This window comes from Tyto alba, unplaced genomic scaffold, assembly GCF_018691265.1.
Source record: "Tyto alba isolate M040663 unplaced genomic scaffold, T.alba_DEE_v4.0 Super-Scaffold_42, whole genome shotgun sequence".
Taxonomy (NCBI): Eukaryota; Metazoa; Chordata; class Aves; order Strigiformes; family Tytonidae; genus Tyto; species Tyto alba.
This window is the reverse complement of record NW_024881318.1, coordinates 18,980,223-19,002,767: the sequence shown is the minus strand read 5'-3', so window position 1 is coordinate 19,002,767 and position 22,545 is coordinate 18,980,223. Positions and strand designations below refer to the sequence as shown.

The 22,545-nt window shown below is 41.7% G+C and overlaps 1 protein-coding gene across 1 annotated transcript in view; it reads left to right on the top strand.

The window, feature by feature from the left end:
- The window catches only part of C6 (complement C6), a 30,029-nt gene extending 16,908 nt beyond the window's left edge, over positions 1-13,121 (top strand). The window contains exons 11-18 of the mRNA XM_009963118.3: positions 1,308-1,533; positions 2,745-2,916; positions 4,027-4,138; positions 4,562-4,694; positions 5,684-5,875; positions 6,416-6,506; positions 7,866-8,107; positions 10,058-13,121. Coding sequence (XP_009961420.3) covers positions 1,308-1,533; positions 2,745-2,916; positions 4,027-4,138; positions 4,562-4,694; positions 5,684-5,875; positions 6,416-6,506; positions 7,866-8,107; positions 10,058-10,239 — 1,350 coding nt within the window. The 3' untranslated portion in view covers positions 10,240-13,121. The remainder of the gene's footprint in view (positions 1-1,307; positions 1,534-2,744; positions 2,917-4,026; positions 4,139-4,561; positions 4,695-5,683; positions 5,876-6,415; positions 6,507-7,865; positions 8,108-10,057) is intronic.
- The last annotated feature ends 9,424 nt before the right edge of the window (positions 13,122-22,545 follow it).

Genomic DNA, 22,545 nt, shown 5'->3' with positions numbered 1-22,545 from the left:
AGTGGGAGGGAGAAGGAGGAATGTGAGTGAATTACCCGGTACCAGCAGGAGCTCAGGCATGGGCAGGGGTTAGTTACTGTGCAGGAAAGCAGTGCATGGTTCTGGGAACACTGTTTTCCCTGTATTTTCCCTTGTCAGGCCAATGTTGCAAAGTATGGCATAGAGTTAAACTGAAACAAAACATCAATGCCCTGGTATCTCCATCCTGCTCATTTAATGCAGCATGCCAGCACTGTTGTGAATGCACCGAGCTGCTTCCCTCCCTGCCTGGCACACAGCCGCTCAGCAGCAGCCACAGAGGGCTCAGGGCAAACAGCAAAACCTGCCTGAACACAGCACGCAGTGATCTTTCTCCCACTGCAGCTGTTGAGCTCCTGAAGGCAGTGTAGGCATGTGTCCTGGTTTTGGCTGGGATAGAGTTATTTTTTCTTCTTAGTAGCTAGATTAGGGCTGTGTTCTGGGTTCAGTATGAGGTTTGGTAGGAGAAGGATGCTGGTAATACACTGATGTCTTTTGTTGTTCCTAAAAGTTCAAGGACTCTCCAACTCCCTTTGTCCTGCCTGTGCGCAGGTGCACAAGGAGTTGGGAGGGAGCATGGCCAGAGCATCAGACACAAATTGACCAGTGAAATATTCCATATCATGCAACATCATGCTCTGTATATAAAGGAGGGGCAGCTGGGAAGGAGGAGGTTCTCTCTCGCTTCTGAGATTGAGACTGTGAGATCTTGGCATTTTGGGATCGCTGTTGATGAATGGGCTGGGTATTGGTCAGTAGGTGGTGAGCAATCACATTGTGCATACCCATTTGTACTTTCTATTAGTGTTATTGTTATATTTTATTACAATTATTGAACTGCTTTTATCTCAACCTACAAGTCTCCCTTTACCCCTCCAATTCCCTCCCCCATCCCCTGGGCAGGAGGAAGGGAGGGTGAGAGAGCGGTTGTGTGGTGTTCGGCTGCTGGCCAGGTTCAAACCACGACAGGATATCTCACATGGTAGAGGCAGGATGTGAGCAAAGCGCACATCATTTGTGGCGTCCTGAATTTTTAGACATGGTACCCCACTTGGTTGGTTTTCCACTGGCTCATGGAGCCTTAAATTGGGGAAATAAAAGCAATACAAGCAGGATAATATAGATGTATAGCACTATCATGCTCCCTTAAAGTATCTATAACTTCCAAAATGCCTGACTCCTGTGATATAGCTTCATATGTAGGCTCTAGTGCCTTTAAAAGCCTACAGCTACCCCCAGAAGGACCCTGCTGTGTCTAGGTAAATGCTTACTGAACATCTGTCTACCAGGTGTCGCCCATTGTGGATTTGGTGAAGAACGTGCCATGTGCTGTGACCAAACGTCTCAACCTCAGGAGAGCCCTGAGAGAATATGCGGGCAGGTTTGACCCTTGCCAGTGTGCCCCATGCCCCAACAATGGCAGGCCTGTCCTTTCCAGGACGGAGTGCCTCTGCCTGTGCCAGGCTGGCACCTACGGCAAAAACTGTGAGACACGAGCTCCGGGTTACAAATCAGGTATTTGGGGTGATACTGTCATGATGTAAATATGGTCCTTCTGGTATCTCTTTGTCAAAGATGAACATGCCATAACCTTCGCTTACTAAATCCATAGCACTTCTTAGCACATGGTGATGGTCAGAAAGTATAAGAATAAAGGTAGGATTAAAAATAAAAAATCAAAATGAGTAGGCATGGCTCAGAAGAAATTGTAAGACATGGTAAAAGATTCCTTAGCTACATAATTAAGATAACAGGAAACGATCTGTTCAGCCATAAGGATGAAGACAACATCAAAGATAATTGATGCAAAAAATCAAGAAATCCATTCCTTAGTTTTCCCTATAGCTTATTATGCTTAAGAATAAATGGCTAACAGAGATAAAAATTGTTAATTACAATGTAGAATGAAAACTCAGTTCTCTTAAGGAGAGGGAACATAATAATAATTCTGAAGAATTTAAAGAACAATTTCATGCAAACTGGTTTTTGAATAAATCGAAACTAATGACTTACCTGTGGGAAACAGCAGAGGCTTACAGTATTATATTTATTATTACATATACTTTTATTTCAGTACCAAAAGGGGATAGAAGGGAAAGTCACTTATGTGGCTACATGTCTCATTATTTGACCCAGATGAAGAAATACTTTGAAAGAAATAAACAATAGAAGATATGGAGATAGACATGAATGTAGAAAGTGTATTTCATGCGGAAAAGAAAGGGTGTGTAAATAAAATTTTTTATATGTGCTTCATGGTGGCACAGAAAATATACCCCAGGGGTTAAGAAAAGACCATAGTGTTTTAATTTAGCTTGCATGGAATGTAGATTTGGGATTTAGATGTAGTGTTAGAGCTCAGATTCATTTAATAACTCAGTAAATACTGAGATATCTAAAAAGGTTGTCAGCACCATGAAAACTCAAACATCTGTGTGTGAAACAGAAGTAGAAAATAAGCTGCTTCTGGGTTTGAATGCTACTTGCAATCAAAACTAGAAAGGAAGGTATATTTTAGGTTTTCATGAAGCAGTTGGAATTTGACTGACCATCTCTGCAAAACTTCACATTCTAGATACCATCTGTTCCCTTAACAGTAGCGATTTTAAGTCCTCTGAAAACGGCTATTATGAATTTATCACCATCCATCTTGTATGTGGTCTTAAGAGAAATACTATGTATGCAACAGATCTACGAAAAGAAGAGATTTCTTTTATTTCTTGCAGTTGCTGTAGATGGTCACTGGGGTTGCTGGTCTGAATGGAGTTCATGTGATGCTTCCTTCAAAAGGAGAAGGACCCGGGAATGTAATAACCCCTCCTCGATGAATGGTGGGAAGCCCTGTGAAGGTGAACGGGAAGAAGAGGAGGACTGTTATGTCTCTGTGTTCGTGGGCAGGTAAGATGGTAGATCAAAATATCTCCATAGCCATGAGGCAGAATTAATGAGACCTCCAGAATGGCTTTGTCACTACCAAGGAGAAACAGCAGACAACTGTCCTGTCCCAATTTCTGAGTGGGGCCGGGAGAAGAAAATGTCTGAAAATCTTCACAACTTGCTTCAAGTTTGGATTTATTCATAGATTATTCTTAGAAAATGGCTGATGAATTACATACTAAAGCATGCCTGTAGATCTCTTACATTTCTTTGCATAGCTTCTTGTCCAAAGTCATGGAGAACTCATCTGCTTTCGTTCATGGGAGTTCACAGTTTCTGGATTTTTAATATCACATCCTCTTCTCTTTGAGGTTTATGTCTGAACTCAGTTTCAGAGAGGATTCCACTGAAACTACCAAGTTTTTAATATTCCTGCCTTGAGTACATCTGATATTCTGGCTTTGTATGGTTTCAACTTAAAAACCTAACTCAAACCCCAAACTCAGTTTCTTGCATCTTCAAGAGCAAGGCTTTGTACAGATTCAGTTTTTCTAATAGAACAAAAAGCTGAAGCAGGACACTTATCATTCCTGCTGTAATGACTACAGAGGAGATTCTGGACCAGACAGGAGAGGATTAAAAGCAATGGGCTCCACAGTTCTTTGTTACTCATCTCAGTTAGACACCACAGGCTGTACAGCTCCACACTCACAGAGACCAGCGTCCTTTAACCATTGCCTGATCACAACAGGTGGGTTTTGACTACGCTATCTTAAACCCAACGAAATTACATGGACCCCTTAGAGACTTTCTCCATACACTGCTCTTTGCCTTTTTTCTTACTCTGTAAAAGTATTTCGTGAGTTATGTCAATAGAAATTGTAGTTCTTGTATTGCTGATAGATTGTATCTATCACTTTTCTAGTGCTCTCACAATCTCCTTCCTACCAACACCTGCAGCTTTTGATGTTCTCTGTGTTTTATTTAATAGAATAAGGTTTTTTCACCATGGGGGTTGGGGGTGGGACACTTTTACAGCATTCCTGTCCAAAGCTCCTGACATTCTGCCATTGTTATTTGGTGGCACCAATGCTTAAGATGCATCCACACCAGCAAATTTTTACTTTTCAGAGGTGCTCCTTGTATAAATGATGATGAAGCCAGGAGAGAAGAGGATGTCTTAATTGATGAACCTGAGTCTGGATGCTCCAGGCCAGACCCACCAGAAAATGGCTTTATCAGGGTGAGCACAAAAAATGAGTGATACAGAAGGAAAATATACAAGTTGCAGAGCTGGGAAATTTTACAGCTCCTTTGCTACCTGTGCCTGATACCCAAGCTAGCTACTGTGCTAGTGAGCATATTGCTGTATATGTGGCGTGCTGTGGGACTCTAGTCCACCAAAATTCACCAGCAACTGAAACAAAAGCAAGGTAAAATCCATTTCAAACAGTGGTCCTTGAATCCTTGTATTTTAACCATAACTTCAGTCAGTGTAGCTGAACAAACATATAATTATATATGTGAGTGGATGACTCATATTTCAAAGTAGGAAAAGCATGCATTCATCACGTAATATCATCAGGCTTTTTTCATTGTTTCTTTTGACAATGCCCAGGTTCATTACCATAGATTTTTGAAGGGCTTTTTGGTTTCTTTTTTGTAGAATGAAAAGAACCAGTATGCTGTGGGGGAAGAAGCTGAAATTGCCTGTGTGAGTGGTCATGTCCTCAGTGGCTATCAATTCCTTCGGTGTCTGCCAGATCAAACCTGGATGCAGCAACCTGTTGAATGTCAACGTAAGAAAGTAAAAACTAATTTAGTCTAGCAACAAAACAGACATGGAAGGAAAACACACAAAATATATTTTAATACAGGTTTTAACAGAAGAATCTGTAAGGACATCTGAAAAGATAGTATTTTAAGAAGGTATTTCATGTAGAGATGGCAAAAACCTACTGAGTCACTACATCACTCCTCTTTCAATTCAGAAGTGTTACTATGTTTTTTTGTAAGGGTATTGTAATATCTGGTGCTTTAGAAAACTCTCAGATGGATGCCATGAGGTCCTTCTCTTGTCTAGTTTTAAATATCTTTAACAGAAGGACTCATTTCTTCTTCCAGACCTACATAGATATCTTTAAGTTGATGACAGCTATGCTGAATTAAACATTCTTAGAGGAATCTGTCTACAATTTTTTTATTCTAAATGGATGATGTGTCTCTAATCACCACCATCCTCCCAGGCTGCCTTGAAAATCCCCATAATAAATCAATGCCTTGAAGTATTTATAGTCCAATTAAGAATTAAGGATCAGAACTGACCTGGGTTTGCTAACAGGGGAGATTCCAGTAGTTTTCTAGAACTCAGTGTGATTTCATTGATCAAGTGTTAATTTTGTCAAAAAAATTTATCTGAATATACTTATGAGCTTTCTATTGTTATTAATTTTAATTGTTTGGTTAATAGCTTTATTTACAAAAGAAAAATTAAAATAAGTTTTTAATATCATTCTTATTATTTTTAAACTGTAAGACTAAATTACTCATACTAGTATACATTAGAAATACATTATAATTATTTAGGTATTGATTGAAAATATTTTTAAAGACTGGACTAAAAATTTCTAGACTTAATTACGTTAAATATTTACTAGTTTTGAATGTCAATCAAAAGTTCAGTGTTAATGAGTGTTTTTATGGCTCTTCACATGAAGATTTTGAATTGATGTAAATATCTGCACACCAAAAAAACAACAAGAATTATACTTTTTTCTTGTTTTTATAGCCTCGGTATGCCTCAGGCCACCAGCATCTGACAGTGTCACAATGTCCCCATTTAAGCAACAGTACAACATTGGTGAAACCGTGAAGATGACCTGCCCAGCTGGATTTATAGTCACTGGTCAAACACAATATACCTGTGGGAAAGACCTGTCCTGGAAACCTCCTATTTTGAGATCTATTACATGTGAAAAAGGTTAGTATGTCTGGAGATATTCTACTGTTTCTATACTGCTGGAATTAACAGCACAGATTATTTTAGCTACATAGAACTAGGAGGCAGATGGCTGGTTTTAAGGCATATAGCAACTGTACACTAATTTTGGTTTTATTTTGTGCCTATCACAGCGCCATACAGTTTCAGCCCCAAACTTCTTTATTAAGTTCAGAATTTTGGGGTGCAAAGTACTGTACATTTTAATTATGAAACTGAGATACCAAAACTGTTTTCTTAAAAACAAAACAGAACAAACTCTAGCTGTATTAGCAAGGCTTTATGAAAGCAAAGTAGGAGAATGTATTCGACTGAAACTTCAGCTTCTCTTCTTGTACAGGGTTTTCCAGAGATTTTTGCAAAGACTGGTGTACACTTGTGTGCATCCAAACCACAGCAGCTTTTGAAGAGAGAAATATGCCATAAATGGAAACAAATCCATTTTAGTTTTTACAGCAGGAGTCTAAGATATTTCTGTTCATTTTGTTACTAGTTATAGTAACTCTCACTTTTTTGTTTCAGATATGAAAAATAAAATCAGAGGTGTTTGCAATCCAGGACAAAAGCAGGTTGGATCTCAGTGTGTTTGTATGTCTCCAGAAGAAGATTGTGGGTAAGTTAAGTACTTTAATTAGAAAAAGAAAAGTCAAAGTTTTATCACTGATAGACCAAAAGTCCACTGTGACATAAACCAGGAAGAGTAACAAAAGGCAATAACAACTCAGGGCTACTCTCTGTTCAGATATCAGCCAGCTATACCTCTGTATCCAAATTACAGCCCCATTTATAACATACAAAATAAATGCACAATGACATTATCCAAACAGCACACCGTGGCTCTTCCTTCTGATCTACATTACCATCTGCTACTAGAGATCCCAACTCTTCCCTTTCTTCTCTTTATTTCTCTAATTTCTATATTTTCACTGTCATCACCTTGCTATAATAGGTCATGCTTCCCGTGTTTGAGGTTCACCTTTTTCAGATGAACATGCTGCAAAATACACTGTATGTTTTGGTCTCCAGAACATATGAAAATACGTAAGACTTGGATTTAGTGTCTCTTTACACAACATGACCTGCACAGACTACTAAGCCTTCAAGTGAATAGAGCGTTATTCTAGAGGATTTTTAGTAAATGGCTGGCCAGGGTAGAGGTGTGGTTTAGGGAAGGAGATAGGAGAGATGAGCACAGATTGAATATGAGCTGGGCAGTTATAGAGCTGCGATTAACACACGTTCCACTACAGGGATCACAGGCAAGTCCTTTGTCATGGAATTTATCTCATTCATGCCAACATGCAAATAATCAGGTAACTTCTCTCTCAAGAGTCCTTGGGTAGAGAAAGCATGTTCAGAGGGTGATAGACATTGCCAAAAGTACATAGGCCAAATCATCTGAAAACTAGAGAGGTTTTGTTAACTAAAACTGTATGCTTAACTCAGGAGTATAAAAAAGGTAAGCTGTATTGCTCCCTCACTTTGGGAAAAGACTAATCTCTTTTGATGCTGCTGGGACATGGCTGCACTTACTGAGAATAATCCACTTGGGAAACAAGAGCAATACAGGAAGAAACTACAAGCAGCTTGACCGAGTTTGCCTGCCATTGGTCCCAAACTAACTGTACCTCAGAGGCAGACTTGCACACAGCTGCAGGGCTGCATTAACTCAGATGAGGGACCTCAGGGCCTGTGGAAATTTCAGACAGCTTGTGGAGATAACAGCACCTCCTGTTTTCCTGTGCAGGCACATGTTCTTCACCTCCCATCTGTTGGACGGGACCAAAGCTTCCTCATCTCACTATGCTGTATCTGGTCCAGGTCCTGCAGTAGCTCGAACAGCCTTAGGTCTTTAGACAGATATCCAACCTGGCCATGGATTTGCTGTGTTTTATCCAATGCTGATGGAGTGTTTAGAGGCATGGATTTGTTCCAGAGCCTGATATTTCTTTTTCTTTTTTCCTTGGGGCAGCCACTACTCAGAAGACATCTGTGTGCTACATGTTGTTTCTGAACAGAATGTGACCAAGACCAGCTGTCAGTATTCAGCTGAAATGTGCCTTGGAGAGCAGTCATTTCATTTCTTGCATGCTGGCCCTTGCCATGGTAATTCCAACTTAGACTGGGCTATTGAAAGGGCAAAGCTCTCTACAAATAGCTTGAAGAAAGTGCCCTGTGGCTATGACATCTGCTATGACTGGGAGGAGTGTCCAGGTATGACTTTGGAATGGTGGGATTTTTCCAGCTCTTTGGATCTAAAAATAAAATGTGCTGACTCCTTTACCGCTTCAAGAATAGAATTTACAGTCATTGCTATCCATGTGAGCAGTTTATGGTGAAAGGAGTGTGGAAGTGTGGTCAGTTCCATGTCCCTGCTACCAAGCATTACACTTAGATATGTGCCTTTTTCTCTTAGGCACAAGCTGTGTAGCATTGCCACTTTTCATTAGTAAGGCACATAAGGAACCTGGAGATTAATGGAAGTTTTTCAGAGAATTAATATTTTAATCTTTAATCACAAAAATCTATTCAGCAATGTTATTGCCCATTCCCTGTAAGGCTACTATAACCACTAGTTTTGTACTTCAGGAGTTAATGTGGGCCACACCCTCTATAGCATGTAATTAAATTATGGAATTAAATTATGATACTACTTAAAAAACAAGACTGGAGCCATTAGGCTTAATGGGATTTTAATGGTAAAATTTGCAAATACCTATATATGAAAACTGTGTTTTGTTAAGAGTTTTAATGAACTAGCTAAGCTGGTGAAATCCCTAAGAGGATTATTTTATGAACACTGTTGTGCAACTTGGCTATTTACTGTGTAACTTCGTGATAAGAGCGGTGGGTTTTCCTGTAAATGTCTGAGGTGCTGGCTGGCTCTGCACACATCAAGAGCTTGCCAGGAAAAGGCTGAGCAGCAACCGTGCTCATTCCTTCACTTGCTTCCAGAGACAAGTATGATCCCTCTCACACCTTGTCTACTTATGATAAACAAAGCAACGGCAGCGTGCAGCAATCCTAAAACCCCATTTGGAAGATGCAAGATTTCTGCAGTACAGGTTTTGAAGTAGTTGGCTGTAAAACTACCACATGAGATGTTGTTCCTTGTAGGGCTGAAGCAGAGGGAATGACCAGGTGTGTCCCTTGAGGGACATGCTGTGGTGGAGCCTCTAGGCACCTTGGGCTCGTGGGAAGGTAGTTATGATTTAAAAACACATCAGGCTTATTTATTCCAGAGCTCCTAAGAAGCCGAGATCTGCTCCCAGTGTGGAAGTGGCTTAAAGCTGGATCCTGTGTCAGCATCTCTGTGTTTTTCTCTCAAAAGCCTACAGAGCAGCCTTGTTACATGAGGAAAAATAGGAAAGAGAGGAGAAAAATACATTAAGTAAAATAAGTTTTCATTGTGGTGCTCAAGATGTTTGAATTGGACTTTTGTCCTCACCATCTCTACTGAAGTAATCTTTCTCATGAGTATGAACAAACATTTAGGAAATAGAAGTTTTGGTTTACCTAAGAACGAGTAGTTGACATCAACACAAAGGCAGAAGATACTGCAGTGTCATGTGGAAGCAGCTAAATGGAGGAAAACACAGATTTTTCATATGTTTTAAGAAAGGAAAGGCAGGAACTTAGTTTCCTGCCTAGGGAATTTCTGGGAAAGAATATAAAGAGTCAGAATCTGATTAGATCAGAAATGGGTAATGAAATAACTGGCAGGACTGAGGTTTACCACAGGCCAGCAGCAGGTAGCTTAGCATTCATAAAGGGAGCTTTAATGAAATAGGAGCTGACACAAAATGGACCTTAAGACTCCATTTCACAGCAACATTGTGTGCAAGGATAATTGGGAACAGAAAGTCATCTTAATATCTTTTTGTTTAGAAGAAAGCTCAGGGAAAAACAGTGGATAAAAATAGTTAGATAATTCATTTCCATCCCTATATGGGCCACTGCTGCAAAACCTAATATTTAAAGCTGCTTTTGTCTCTATTCCTAATACCCTGCCATCTAGTTTATGCACTATAGACTTTTTGTAGATAATGTATTGCAAACATCCAATAGTGTTTTTCCCTGTTGGACTTTGAAATGTTGTCAAACTATAAAATATATTTTTAGTCATGACATTTGCAGCTAAAATTCCAACATGTTCATTCCCAGGGACACAGACCCAGTGCCTCTGCCTGATGCCCTACCAGTGCCCCAAAGAAGAGAACCGCCTTCACTGCATCCAAATAGAGTCGACAGGGAGGAGGAGAACAGTCAATCATTGCATACTGGCAGCCATGAAGTGTGCTGGCATCAAACTGGAAGTGCTGGGGCAGGGGACCTGCCTGGCATAACCTGGCAGCTCTCCTGGCAGCCACCATGATCATCCCACCATGCACAGGCTAAACCATCCTGGGAAAAACTTGGCTGGTTATGAAAGGACAAATAAATAAACCCCAAAAGATTAAGAAAAAAAAAAAATAGAGCTCACTCAACAGATTTTTGAAAGAAGAGTAGTAGTGAGCTTTTTTTGGTCTGAAAATTACCTGGAGTATGGGGTATAGGGACTTCTCTCATTACTGGTAACTCTGCATGTGCAGAGGGAGGGAAGGGAGCAGATGAGAAGGTAGAAAGAGGAGCATTGCCTCTGGTCTCCCCTGATGCTGGATGAGACTTTTAATTTCCTCAGTCACTTGTGGCTTTATCCCAGTGCTTGTGACTTCTGTGCACCCTGGTTGTCTCACTGGCTGAATACAAGCTGTATCATCCAGGGAGGCAGACCAAGCACTTCAGCATCATCGCACATTCCCTCTGACACATAACAGGGTCCTGAAGAAGGCTACCTGTACAGGCAGTCATGGTACAAATTCAGGAAGCAATACAAAATACTGAAAACCACAAATATGCAATGATTGAGTGAAGTCTTCAAAATTATGTGATTTTCAATCAGAGTAACTGAAGGAAGGAAGCATTTGCTTTCTGGGTTGGTTTGCTGATTTTGAGCCTTAGACACTGTTGGGAAATATTTATGGTACCTCTTGAGATTCATTAAGTACAGGTTTGTTCTTAAATATAAAAGAAAAATTTAATGAACACAGTTCTACATGGAGTCTGCAAAAACGTGTTAGAAGCAAATTCCTTATATACACTTGAACCACCACCAATCATGAGAGCAGTTTCACAGGGCACCTCACCTGGGTTGCGGGTCCATCCCCCAGCCCAGCTCTGCTGCCCAAATGTGGCCCTTGAGCTTGGGCCCCTGACTGCTACCATTCCAGTATGGCTACAAGACAATGCTGAGGCTATCTCTTATCTCATCACCAAGGGAAACGTCACTTCCTTACAAGGAGTTCTTCCTTCTCTAGCATTTCTGATTCCAGCTGCTTTAACACCTTTTTATAGTTGGGACTTCTTGCCCTCTGTGCCAGAGTATTCCTTGGTCGCAAATTACCAGTGCTGAGCAGTTACAGTTAGAATTTCCCCTTCCAACACTCAGAATTTTACAAAACTGAGGATTAGAAACCTGCCTTCCAGGAATGAGAATGATGAAAGTCACTTTTTTTCCACCAGTAGTCAGCAGAACAATGAAAGTCAGGAAAAAAGCATGAGAAGTGTCCATTGGTAAATAACCTGCCCTATGTATAAGTGTCATATCTCCCCAGGGGCTGGGAAGAGTCACTTGGGAACTGGGAGTGGGCTGGATGTGAAATGGTTATTTTGCCTCCAGGGAGGTCTCAAACCTCTATATTTGGGATGTTGCCAAGTTCCATAAATCAGCAGCTAGTCTCAACTGGATGCAGCTCACTGAAAAAAACAAACAAACAAACAAACAAACAAACAAAACCAATTAATCTTGCTGCTAAACACAATAAAGCATTATGGTTTCTTGCTTAAAATGTGTAATAAAAATTATAAAAAACTGAGGGAGATTTACCTTTGTAGTTCTATAGCTCTTTCCTCCAGCTGAAGACATATGGCAATATGCTGGTGATGGTCTAGGAGAGGGTTGCAAATTTGATTGTCCCCAGATTGTTTTTTAGTGCCCTTATTTCTTCTTGATGGTTGCATTCTGGGGCGGAATAATCACTCAGAAGGGCTGTGTGTGCCTTCTGCACCCTCAACAAGCAATGAAGATATCTTGTTCATGACCCTCTAACCTTCATACTAGCTTTTTATTACAGGACTCTGATTCCAGTGTGACTGTCTAGCAATGTTTCTGATAGGTGGATTTTTTTTCCCTGACACTTCTTACCATGATAAATTGCCATATGAAGTTATTTCCTGTTATACAGAAGGTAGCTGAGAGCTCCCTGGCTGCCCTCATTTCTCTAGCACCTCTGGTCTCAGAGCGGCTGTATGCTGTGCAAGCACTTCCATTAAGACTTGCATTGATCTCTCTTGCTGATGGGGATAACTCCCATGTTTTCTATTTTACAGTTGAGCATTATGGAACAGCGTGGAGACATTATAAGGTGGTGATTCAGCCATAAGCTGAATCCAGTGGATATCTTCATCTTGCTGAAATTAGTGGGAGTTTTGCTGCTGGCTTCAGTAGGGTCAGGACTGCACTCACAAGGACTTTGGGTTTGCTGCTGTGCTCTGTCACTGGCGTCCACAACTCTCACATCAAAAACTGCAGCTTTTAATGTTTCCTGGAACAGCTATCTTTTTCTTCAATAAGCTTGCCTCTTCTACTGTGATAACTTATACTAGGTAATGATAGAGTTTTCTTATTCAATGGTGACAGGAAATGCTGTCCCTCCTTTGCCATTGTAAGCTCTAAGTACTGTTATCTGTCTTGATGGATCATTGCCTTGAGTTATAAAATATAATTGGAGAAGATGAAGCAAACCTGAACTGAGTTTCTCAGGGTAACCAGGGTCACAGAGACCTTACCAATTCTTGGAGGACTGTTTTCTCGGTAATGCAGCTTCTTCACAGAAAAATCTCATCTATTTGTTCTTAACGTCAGAGAGGAGCCATTATTGAAAATAAATAAAATGAGCCTTTCCACTGACGCAAAGTTCCATGCAACATCCTAGCATATCTAATTTTTCACTAGCACAAGAGTATGTGAAGTGTACGTAGAGTATATTTACCACATTGAGACAGCTGAGGCACAATTCGATGGCTGCACAATTAGCAGCTGCTTTTGTGGGCTTCTGTGTAAATGGTTTTTGTAATTGTAATGTAGAATGCAAAATTTGACCAAATATAGAAGAGAACTGTACATATATATGTAACATCTGTTATAATTTTTATCCTTTTGAAACCTCAGGAAAGGGTAATCCTAGGTTTGCTTCAAGGTTTGAAGATCAGGTAGATATATAGGTATAAATATCAACCACCAAACTTTTGCCAATGAGCCACTGCTTAGTTACAGCAACTACTGGTTCCTGTTGGAGCTATGAGAAAAGAAAAAAAATCTTGTATTAAATGTGTGAGTCCTGAATGTCTTTATTGCAGCTGCTGTGTGAGACGTAAACATCTCTTAATTTAAGAATTTGGTGCAAGATATGACTATGACTATTAAATGCAGAGTTGCTAGATACAGTGAGCACGGTAGAAGATGAGTACCAGAGATTGTGCTAGTGTCACTTTCCCAGTGAGTGATAAACCAGAGGTGGTCTCAGCCAGCTTTTTCCCACTGGGTTCCTGCAGAGCACACTGCTGTCCAACGCACTCCTGGGCTTGCACTCCAGCGGGTGAAAGGATGCATCTCCAGCAGCAGCATAGTTTGTGGCATTCATGATAAGTCCAGCTCAATATATTCAGTCTATGTATTCAGAGGAACAGGTCCATCACATTTCTCCTCACCCAGAGATCCCTGAGCAGTAGGCTTTGCCTAGTTGTTTCAGAAAAGGGAGTCTTCAGCTATATCTGTAATAGAACTGACTCAGCTCTGCCGGTGGAGTGTTATGGGATAGAGGTGATACAAATAACATTGTTTATAAGTTAAAACTTAACTAGATTTAATAAACCCTCTGCTTAGAGGTGTCAATTTTACTACAGGGGGTCTTTCAACTGGCTCCCAAGGCTCTGTGTGTTCATGTGTGCGTAGGTGTGAAGATTTCCAATGCAGAGGGGTTTGGGTAAGCTGATCTTCCTTCCTTGGTTACTGGGAGTAAGATGCCCCTAAAGGTGTATGTCTGCATCCAAGATAATCACCTTTGGCTGTCCTTTTAGACAGTGGAGAGAAACAGTACCTTAGAGGACAGGATTTTTTAGGTAGACATCTAAAAACAGTCTGGGTGAGTCATATCCTAAAAGTGCCTGTTTTCCTCTGTTGACTTTGAAGGGAGCTGGGGGGTGACTAGGCCAAATATGAGTATTTATGCTATACATATATAAAATTGGATAAAGTTAATCCTATCCTATTTTAAAAAATGAATATAAATATATTTTTAAAACATAAATATACTTATATATACTCCTAACATTTCATTTCCAACACTGGATTATTTGTCTTCCAGATCAGTGGCATTTATATTGCCACTTTTCAGGAATAACTGGCTGCATCCACAAAGGACCAAAGCTATTGTGGGGCTCAGCAGTGTGATAACTCAGGGTTAGAGACTGGCTCCCAAAACAGTGCTGAGCACCAAATGAGGTGCCTGTGCTTCCATATCATTGCACTCTGTGTGAACCAGAAATCACTAAGTTTTATTCATGTGTTGGTGAAAGAGATGAATGTGTCTGTATGAGACACAGCCAGACACTGGCAAACCGGGGACAAGGTGGTTGTAGTGCATTGTTCCCTGCCCATTACCCAACGGGGCTTGGGACCCAGTTCCAGGACCTGCAGTAACCAAACCCAGAGCAGAGGGGACTTGATTTTAACCTGTTGGTTTTTAGATGAAACCTGGTTGCCTTTTTATTATTATTATTATTATTATCTCTTCTAGAACTCCTTTTCATTTTAAATTGAAAGTCAAGTGTCTTCAGCTGCGCACAAATGAGCTTAAAGAAAGACAAGAAATTACTGTAGAGAGGTACGCTAAAATCTCCATTTTGTTTTTGGAAGTTCTTAATTCTATAACTTGCTGGGTAGTAGCACCTTTCACTGAGCATAACCCTTAGCTGATGAAATCATTTACCTGGAGCACATAAGGCATACAGGTGTCAGGGCCTGAGGGCACCAGCCACACTTATGGCCCAGATCAGCTTCCCATGGGCCTTCCCCACCCTGCCCATGGCCCAGGACCTGATTCCAGCCCCCTGTGGCCATCAGGCACTGCTCTGCCTGGCCATGGACCTTGCTGATTGGGGTCCCTGCCCATGGGCCAGTGTCCCTGCCTGGCCTTGGTCTGTCCCCATCCCCAGGGAGTGCCCAGGGCTGGGGCTGCCCAGCTCCCTGGGTGTGGGGTGGGACAGGCCTAGGGGTCCCCAGGGAACCCCCGGGCCCTGCAGCACCCTGACAGGAAGATAAAGAAGTGCACATTTAGCTAGAAGTCATAAACATGTCAGCAAGTACAAACTTCTAATGATATTTTCTTTACTGGGCATAAAACCCAGCTGCCAGGGACTTTTTCCCCTTTCCCCTCCACTGCTCTCTGCTGCTGAGATCTTGCTAAAATAACAAAAACAGTCTTCCTCTTTTATTAGATACTTTTGTGAGCGTAGTGTAAATAGCACAGCTGATAAGAGAGCTTTAGTTTTCCCCTGGTGTTATTGTACTTTTCAGACAAATCAACTACAAAAGCTATCACACACGAGTGATTGCTGATAACTGGGCACCAACTGGGAATTTCAGGCCCCTGATGAACAAGTAGGTCTTGTCAAATGCTGTCTCGGAGGCTTCAGGCCCCGGTCAATGTGACCCATGTGTTAAAACCCACTCAGGAAGAAAATAAAGCTGATTATCTGCTGTTTCCTCAGCTCACTGTTTGTTTATTTGTATCTCAGGAAGGCTTTCTGACACTGCACTGCAAGCAGATGCTCTGTAGCTTCAGATTACCAGGCCAGAAAGAGATCTGCAATTAACAGCTGAGCAGAAATTAGAAGAATTGTTCCCAGAAATCAGCTCGGGTAGACACAATTGAAACTTACAGCAGAATAAACCATAACTGGTTAAAACCCCTTGGTTTTTTTTTTTTTTTTGTCCCAATTTCCATAATTAATGTTTACAATGCGCATGCAGTCAGGGTGATGCAGGTTGTAATAAGCAAGTGGCATATGTACCACTACCACAGTCTCTCTCCAGAAACAAGCCACTGAATATGCTGCCAGCCACGCTGCGGAGTGCAAGGTTGAGGAAGGCTCTGACTGCTTTGAAACCCATCAGTGCTCCCCCCAGGAGCTTCAATGATTGTTGCCTGCCACCTCCTGCTGTCTTTCAGGGGAGCTCAAGGGATAATTATAATTTTGGACAAGTCAGGTTGGATCTCAGTGCATCTGTATGACTGCAGCTGAAGACTGTGGGTAAGAATATGTGGGGAAGTTTGGTGTTTCCTTTCCCTAAGATTATTACCTCATGAGCTAGAAACAACCAGAAGCCCTTAAACTGCTGATCTAAAATAGCCTATTAAAGGTGCACCATACTAACAGCCAGGGTGACATGATTGCAAAACTGAACTTGTGCCAGGTAGTACTAGATTGCAATATAGAAAATTAGTGGTCTTGGTTCACCAGGGCCACGCACCGGGAAAAATATGTATGCAAAAAAAAATATATCCAAGGACTGCAACAGGAACAGGGACAGAAAAACATAACAAACACCAGTCAGGCTGCCAGATTCAACAAACATACTTTAGATTTCAGCAGGCAGAAGTGAACTGGCCTTTTATCAAGTTTGGGGACTAAGGATTTTTTCCACTTCATTTTAAGATTTTATCTTTTGGCAGTGACAGCTCTGGAGACATCTGTGTCCTTGTCACAGTTGCAGAATAGAAGAGAATGAAGCCATATTGCCATTATTTGGTTGAAAATGTCTTAATGACCAGAAAAACCCTCTTTCTGTGTCCTGGTCCCTGTAATCATGACATTGACATGAATTGGGCTACTGAAAAGATAAAGTCTTCAGTGAGGGTTAGAAGTAAATAGCCCTGCAGGTATGACACTTGCTACCACTGGGAAATGCATTAAGTATAACTTTCAAATGTCTTGATTTAGGTCTCACATTTTCGAAGCCAAATTTGATGATCAGTCCTTGGATTCACAGAAGCTCTGTGGCTGCAAGTTATGAAGCTTTGTACATGTAATGACATGCTGATTTCATTTGCAGAGGTTTGAAATGTAGAAATGAATCTGGCCAGTAAGTACTTCTCTTATAAAAACATTTTAGGAGTTACTGTTATTAACAGCAATCATCCAAGAAATTAAAATTATACAGGAAATAAATAGCACTTTAGAGTTGGAGTTTAGCAATGGGATTATTTTCTGGAATTATTTCAGAACTGTTACTTTATAAAGATGTTGCATTTAAAATTTTGTTGCTCATGTAGGTTCAGGATATTTTGCTAATGGAGCGTTTTTAGTCCTGAGTCCCCAGAAGCAACAGAGTGCGGTCACAGTAACACTGCAGCCATTTCTGTCCTCTGCCAAGCTGTCTGTTTGTGTCTGTGCTGCTTAAACGAAAGAGGACGAGGTCATGGGCTTCAGGAAAGGGCACATGATTATCCTTCCTGTTGAATTATTTAACATGGTTTTAGCCTGTGTTAGCTAGTCCTCCCCCAAAGAGCATTTGGGCCCAATTCAACCACTCACATCGGCCAAGGACCGTTTCCAGCAAGACAACTGTTTCTGTGGCAGGGAATTAGCTGGCTGGATGTGAACTGACCTATACCCCTTTGCCTCTGGGACTGTAAAATAAGACCTGTCCAGTTTTATTCACTGTTATAAGCACTGCGCTTCTGCTCTTTCCCAGGAATTCCTAGACTTGATTTACTTTATTCACATGCCCCTATCTGTTTTGAAACTCTGGCATGCACTAGGGACAGACAACAGTCCAAAGGGTCACCGTTCAGGGTCAGAGAAATATTCCAGTTTTTGAAGTATAAATGAAACTTGACAACAGTGTTTCAGTCATCTAGGATCTCTAAATAGGACTGAGAAAATTTAAGAAACTAAGGTAATTTTTCAGTATTGGCCAAAACCTCAAGAAATACTCTATATATTCCTTCAAGCTCCCTTAAGTTAAACCTTCATAGTACAATACCTGATGGTATCAGATGATTTGTGATAATTATCTCATATCCTTGGTTTAGTTTGCTAGGGAATAATTTCTTAATAAATACACGTGAAACCCAGGTTATTGTGTTAACATCTGTGAATACATGGTTGTTTTGTCTGTGAAATACCTCTGAGAGTTACTATGTCAACATTTGTTGTGCAATGCTTTTATTTGCTGTGTAACAGGGTGAGAGCAGCAGTGGGTTTTCCTGTAAATGTGGAATTTTTCTTGGCTGGCACAATGTGCAGAACCCTGCCAAGAAAAAGCTGGATAGTGGCTGCATTCCTTACTGGTTTGGTGGGTGTGCTTGGGTGTTCATGCAGGTATGTGTCTGCACACATATGAAAACCCACACATTTACTGGAAGGATTGAAAATACTTTAGCACTGGCCAACTTAATTTTTAGCATTATATGTCCTCTCTTTCTAAAATCGACAAGACTTGTAAATGCTGAGCAACATCTTGAGTGAAGCAGCAAAACAGCATGAGTCTTTGCCAGATGCTGTTGTGGCTGGCACTGCTGCCTCTATCTCTGTGTTTGTGCCACCTCTTCTCAGCCTAAAAGCTGGCTGAAATCTCAAAGCACTGCCCTGTGCACAAATTAATCCATCCTGAGCTCCCCAGGGCTTATTAGCTCAGCCACTGCATTACCATAGTGCAGATACACAGTGGTCAGGTCAGGGTATCTTGTGTCTAGACAGCTTAAAGAGCAGGGAGAGTAGATATGCATAGCCTACGGCCATCTTCGGGACTTAGGGGGATTTGGCCTTCTTGGAAAGGCATTTTATTGGCAAGCTTTCATAAAATCTGGTAGAGGAAAAAATGTAGAGAGAAAAAAAGAATAAACCTGCAACTATTCTGTAGATATTGCCCCCAAATTTTCCCACTGAGAGTCACAATACTGCTTCCTCTTGCTTCAGTCAATGTTCCAAGGATTAGAAGCAGTGTGACTGCATCTTGGTGGGAGCTTTATACAGAAAGACATTATTTGTCTGCTGGTAGCAAGGGTATGTACTGAAACAAAAATGGCAATCCTGTTTTCAGGGAGATACCAGCACATACATGTCCCGGGAGATGATCTAAATAAATTCATTCTCACTTGAGAAATGTCATCCTTGGTGTCTTTTTCTATTTGGAGAGGATTTGCAGCAGCCTTTGATGCTACATGTGCCTGGACTAATTGCACAAGTAGAATGCTATAACCTGCCTTATGCATGTGGCAGTACTTATATAGCTCTCTGTCATTGTTTGAGCTCTGAGGGAAACTGAGCACCACACAGCTTCTCACTCCCTCTTCTCTCCCAGTGATGAGAAAGGAAAATAAGCCAAGCGTAGGATTCAAGATAGGACAGGGAGGGGCAAATCACCCATTATGGTCATGGGCAAAAGGCAGACTTGTTAAGGGAAGAAGAAAGAACATATATTTATTACAGGCACTAACAACAACAACACTTAACAGACAGAGTAGGATAGTGAGAAGCATTGTCATGTCTTGAGAACACCTTCCCCCCACCCCTCCCTTCTTCCTGGGCTCAGTTCTGCTCCCAATATCTCCACCTCCTCCCCCACCGGCACAGGGGCAGGGAATGGGAGGTGCAGTCAGTGCTGCTGCTTCTTCCATCTTCGGTGGAGGGAGCTTCTGGAACTTCTTCCCCCTGATCCAGTGTGGTCCCCCTCTCACAGGAGTCAGTCCTCCAGAAACTTTCTCTGACATGAGTCCCTCCCACAGGCCACAGTGTTTACCTACACTGCTCCAGCGTGGGACACACCCACATGCTGCAATCCTCCCACCATCAAACTACAACAGCGGGGGCTGCTTCTTCCCACAGCATCCCGGCCTCCTTCGGGCTCAATCACCCTAGTCATCCATGTGAAACACCCCACAGACCATAAATCGGTGTCTGCTGCACCATAGACCTTCATGGGTGGCATGGGGGGGCCGCCCTGCTGTCTCACCACAGGATACAGGGGGGTCTCTGCTCTGGCACACCTCCCCCCTCCTTTCTTCCTCCATCCCTCCACTGACCTTGGTGTTCACGCAGCTGCCGCAACTCCTCCTCACAGGTCCGACCCCTCCTCACCAGGTCCCTTCTTATATATGTTATCGCAGAGGCACAGCTGATAGGCTCAGCCTTGGTGCATAGATGGGGCCGACTTGGAGCTGGGGATGCTCCGAGAGGATTCTCACAGGGGCCACTGCTGTGGCCCCCTCCCTTGATACCAAAAAACCCCACAATTCACTCAAACACAGGACACTCTCCTTATCATAAGGTTTGATCACCAGAGAAACAGTTCTCAAAATACAAGAACTTTGCTTGTGTTTGTTTGTTGCCTTTAGGTCAATAAGCCCTGTAATACGGCCAAGTTCAATTATCATCATACACATTATAATTTATCAGGAAGCGAATACCACAATCACTGTAAAACCCTCAGTGTAATTGCTGTCAACAATAAAATGACCATAGCGAAACCCATGACTCTGCTTTACCAGAAGCTAGTGATCTAGTCTGGCTAAACTATTACTCTGCTCAAAAGCACTATTTGCAGCTGTTTGTCACTGCTTCCGTCTTGCTAAATTTTATTTTGCATATTCACATTTAATACAGTTCTTAGAGGCTTGAATATAATAATACTCCACTCAGAGAAGTGCTAAAGTGAGTTGATAATTTTCTCCTGCCCGCTGTGGGGCAGGACTCTGCCCACAAGAAATTAAAACATCTGCCTGAGGAAGATATGCAGGAGAGCAGGACCTGAAGGCTGAGCTCTGCGCTGTTAACATGTTTCCTGAGTTTGGTCAGAAGATCCAGGGTTCCAGCACCATCCTTCTGCTGATTATAGACAACTCTTCTGTGTTTTGCAGCAGAGAGAGGAAGAAATCAATAGCAGCTTATATTCCTGTGCCTCCTGTCATATGCAGTAACGGCTCTGCTGTTACTTACAGTGGCAGCTCATCACAGTGAGCAATGAGGCAGAGCTACAGTGTGGTGGAAATGGAGCTTATCTGTAATAATGTTATGAATATGGTGATGCAATGGCTTTAGGTGATGGCAAGACCAGGGCAGGAGGTTATTGATTAAGCTTCTGTTGGGGCTGGAGAGAGAACGAACAAATAAGTGATGCAACAGCTCCCAGGTTGAAAGAAATTGGCAAAATCATCAGGTATAATGATCTGTCTCCAAAGAAATTACAAGCATGTTTCATCAGGTTATGAACTAGCAAGAGAGGGAAAACAGCAAGTTAAGACCTATGAGTGGAAGTACACTTGACCAAAGCTGCCTAAAGATGACATTAACAGAACAGGGGAGAAAAGGGGCTTCTCACTGGTGGGGAATAATATATCTTGTAAATGTTATTTACACCTGCCTTTCAATGTTTTCAAGTTATGTTTTTCTTCAAAGCATTTTTGGTTTAGTTAGTGATGTTTTGCTTTGGGCAGGACACTGAACTGCTCATCTGTTGTCACCTGGGAGGTTCCTGCCCAGGGTTGCAGATCAAGGAAGCGCTTCAGGAACCACAACCTTCCCCTCCATGTGTCTCTCACCCTGAAAGGTGGAGGATACCCATGGGTGCCAGGGGGTGAGCTCAAGGAGCCATGAGAAGCACACCAGAGATATACAGTCTCCAGTGAAAAAGAGATTTGCAAATTATATCTCACACAACTAATGCTACCATTACTAGTTTAACAACAGCAGATCAGCAGACATAACTTGCTCTCCTTCAGTTAGTCTCCAGATGTACATTGGTCCCAAATCTTTTCCATGCAGGCAGGCTTCCATCCGGGAGGGAGTTGGGAAGCTTCTCCCATGTCAATGTATAGGAAGACAAAGTGTCTTGTCACCCTTCAGGTGTTAATTTGCTGCTCCCAGATTAGGAAAAGGTACATCAGAAGAGCTTTTTCTCCTTCATTCTTTCTCCTTCTTTTTTGATACAATATATGAAACTGTTGGTCTCTCTACATGTCCCTGGGAGGATCTTGTCTCATTGATAATAAGGACAAATATTTACAATACTGCATGAACATTAACATTAAGATGCTCCCTCTTGGGATGTGTATGCATTGCAGGTCTCATTGGATCTGGCATCATACACTGGGTATGTGAAAGCAAGGCAGAGTAATGCTCTCAGTAGCTTAAAAGAGCTCAGTTACCATAAAAGGCTGTTGTCTGCCACTGAAGTGCTCAACAACTCTTTATTTCCACTCTTCACAGTTCAGCTGTCCAAATCTCAGGTCATCTAGTATCAAATTCCTCCCAAATATTCTGACACATTGTGATGGGGCAAGTGCTCACCCAAAAGAATCATGTGGTCATTTAGTCTGGGTAAAACAAAGGGGTTTACTACTCTCTACCAAGTAATTTTGCTAAGCTGATTGACTTCACAGAACCATGGTCCCCTCTTTTTTCTTCTCATCTGATGCTAATTCATCTGAGTTTGCTCTCTCACTAAGAAAAAATGTTCTGCGGTTCCTTGTTAGTTTAATAACAGTATG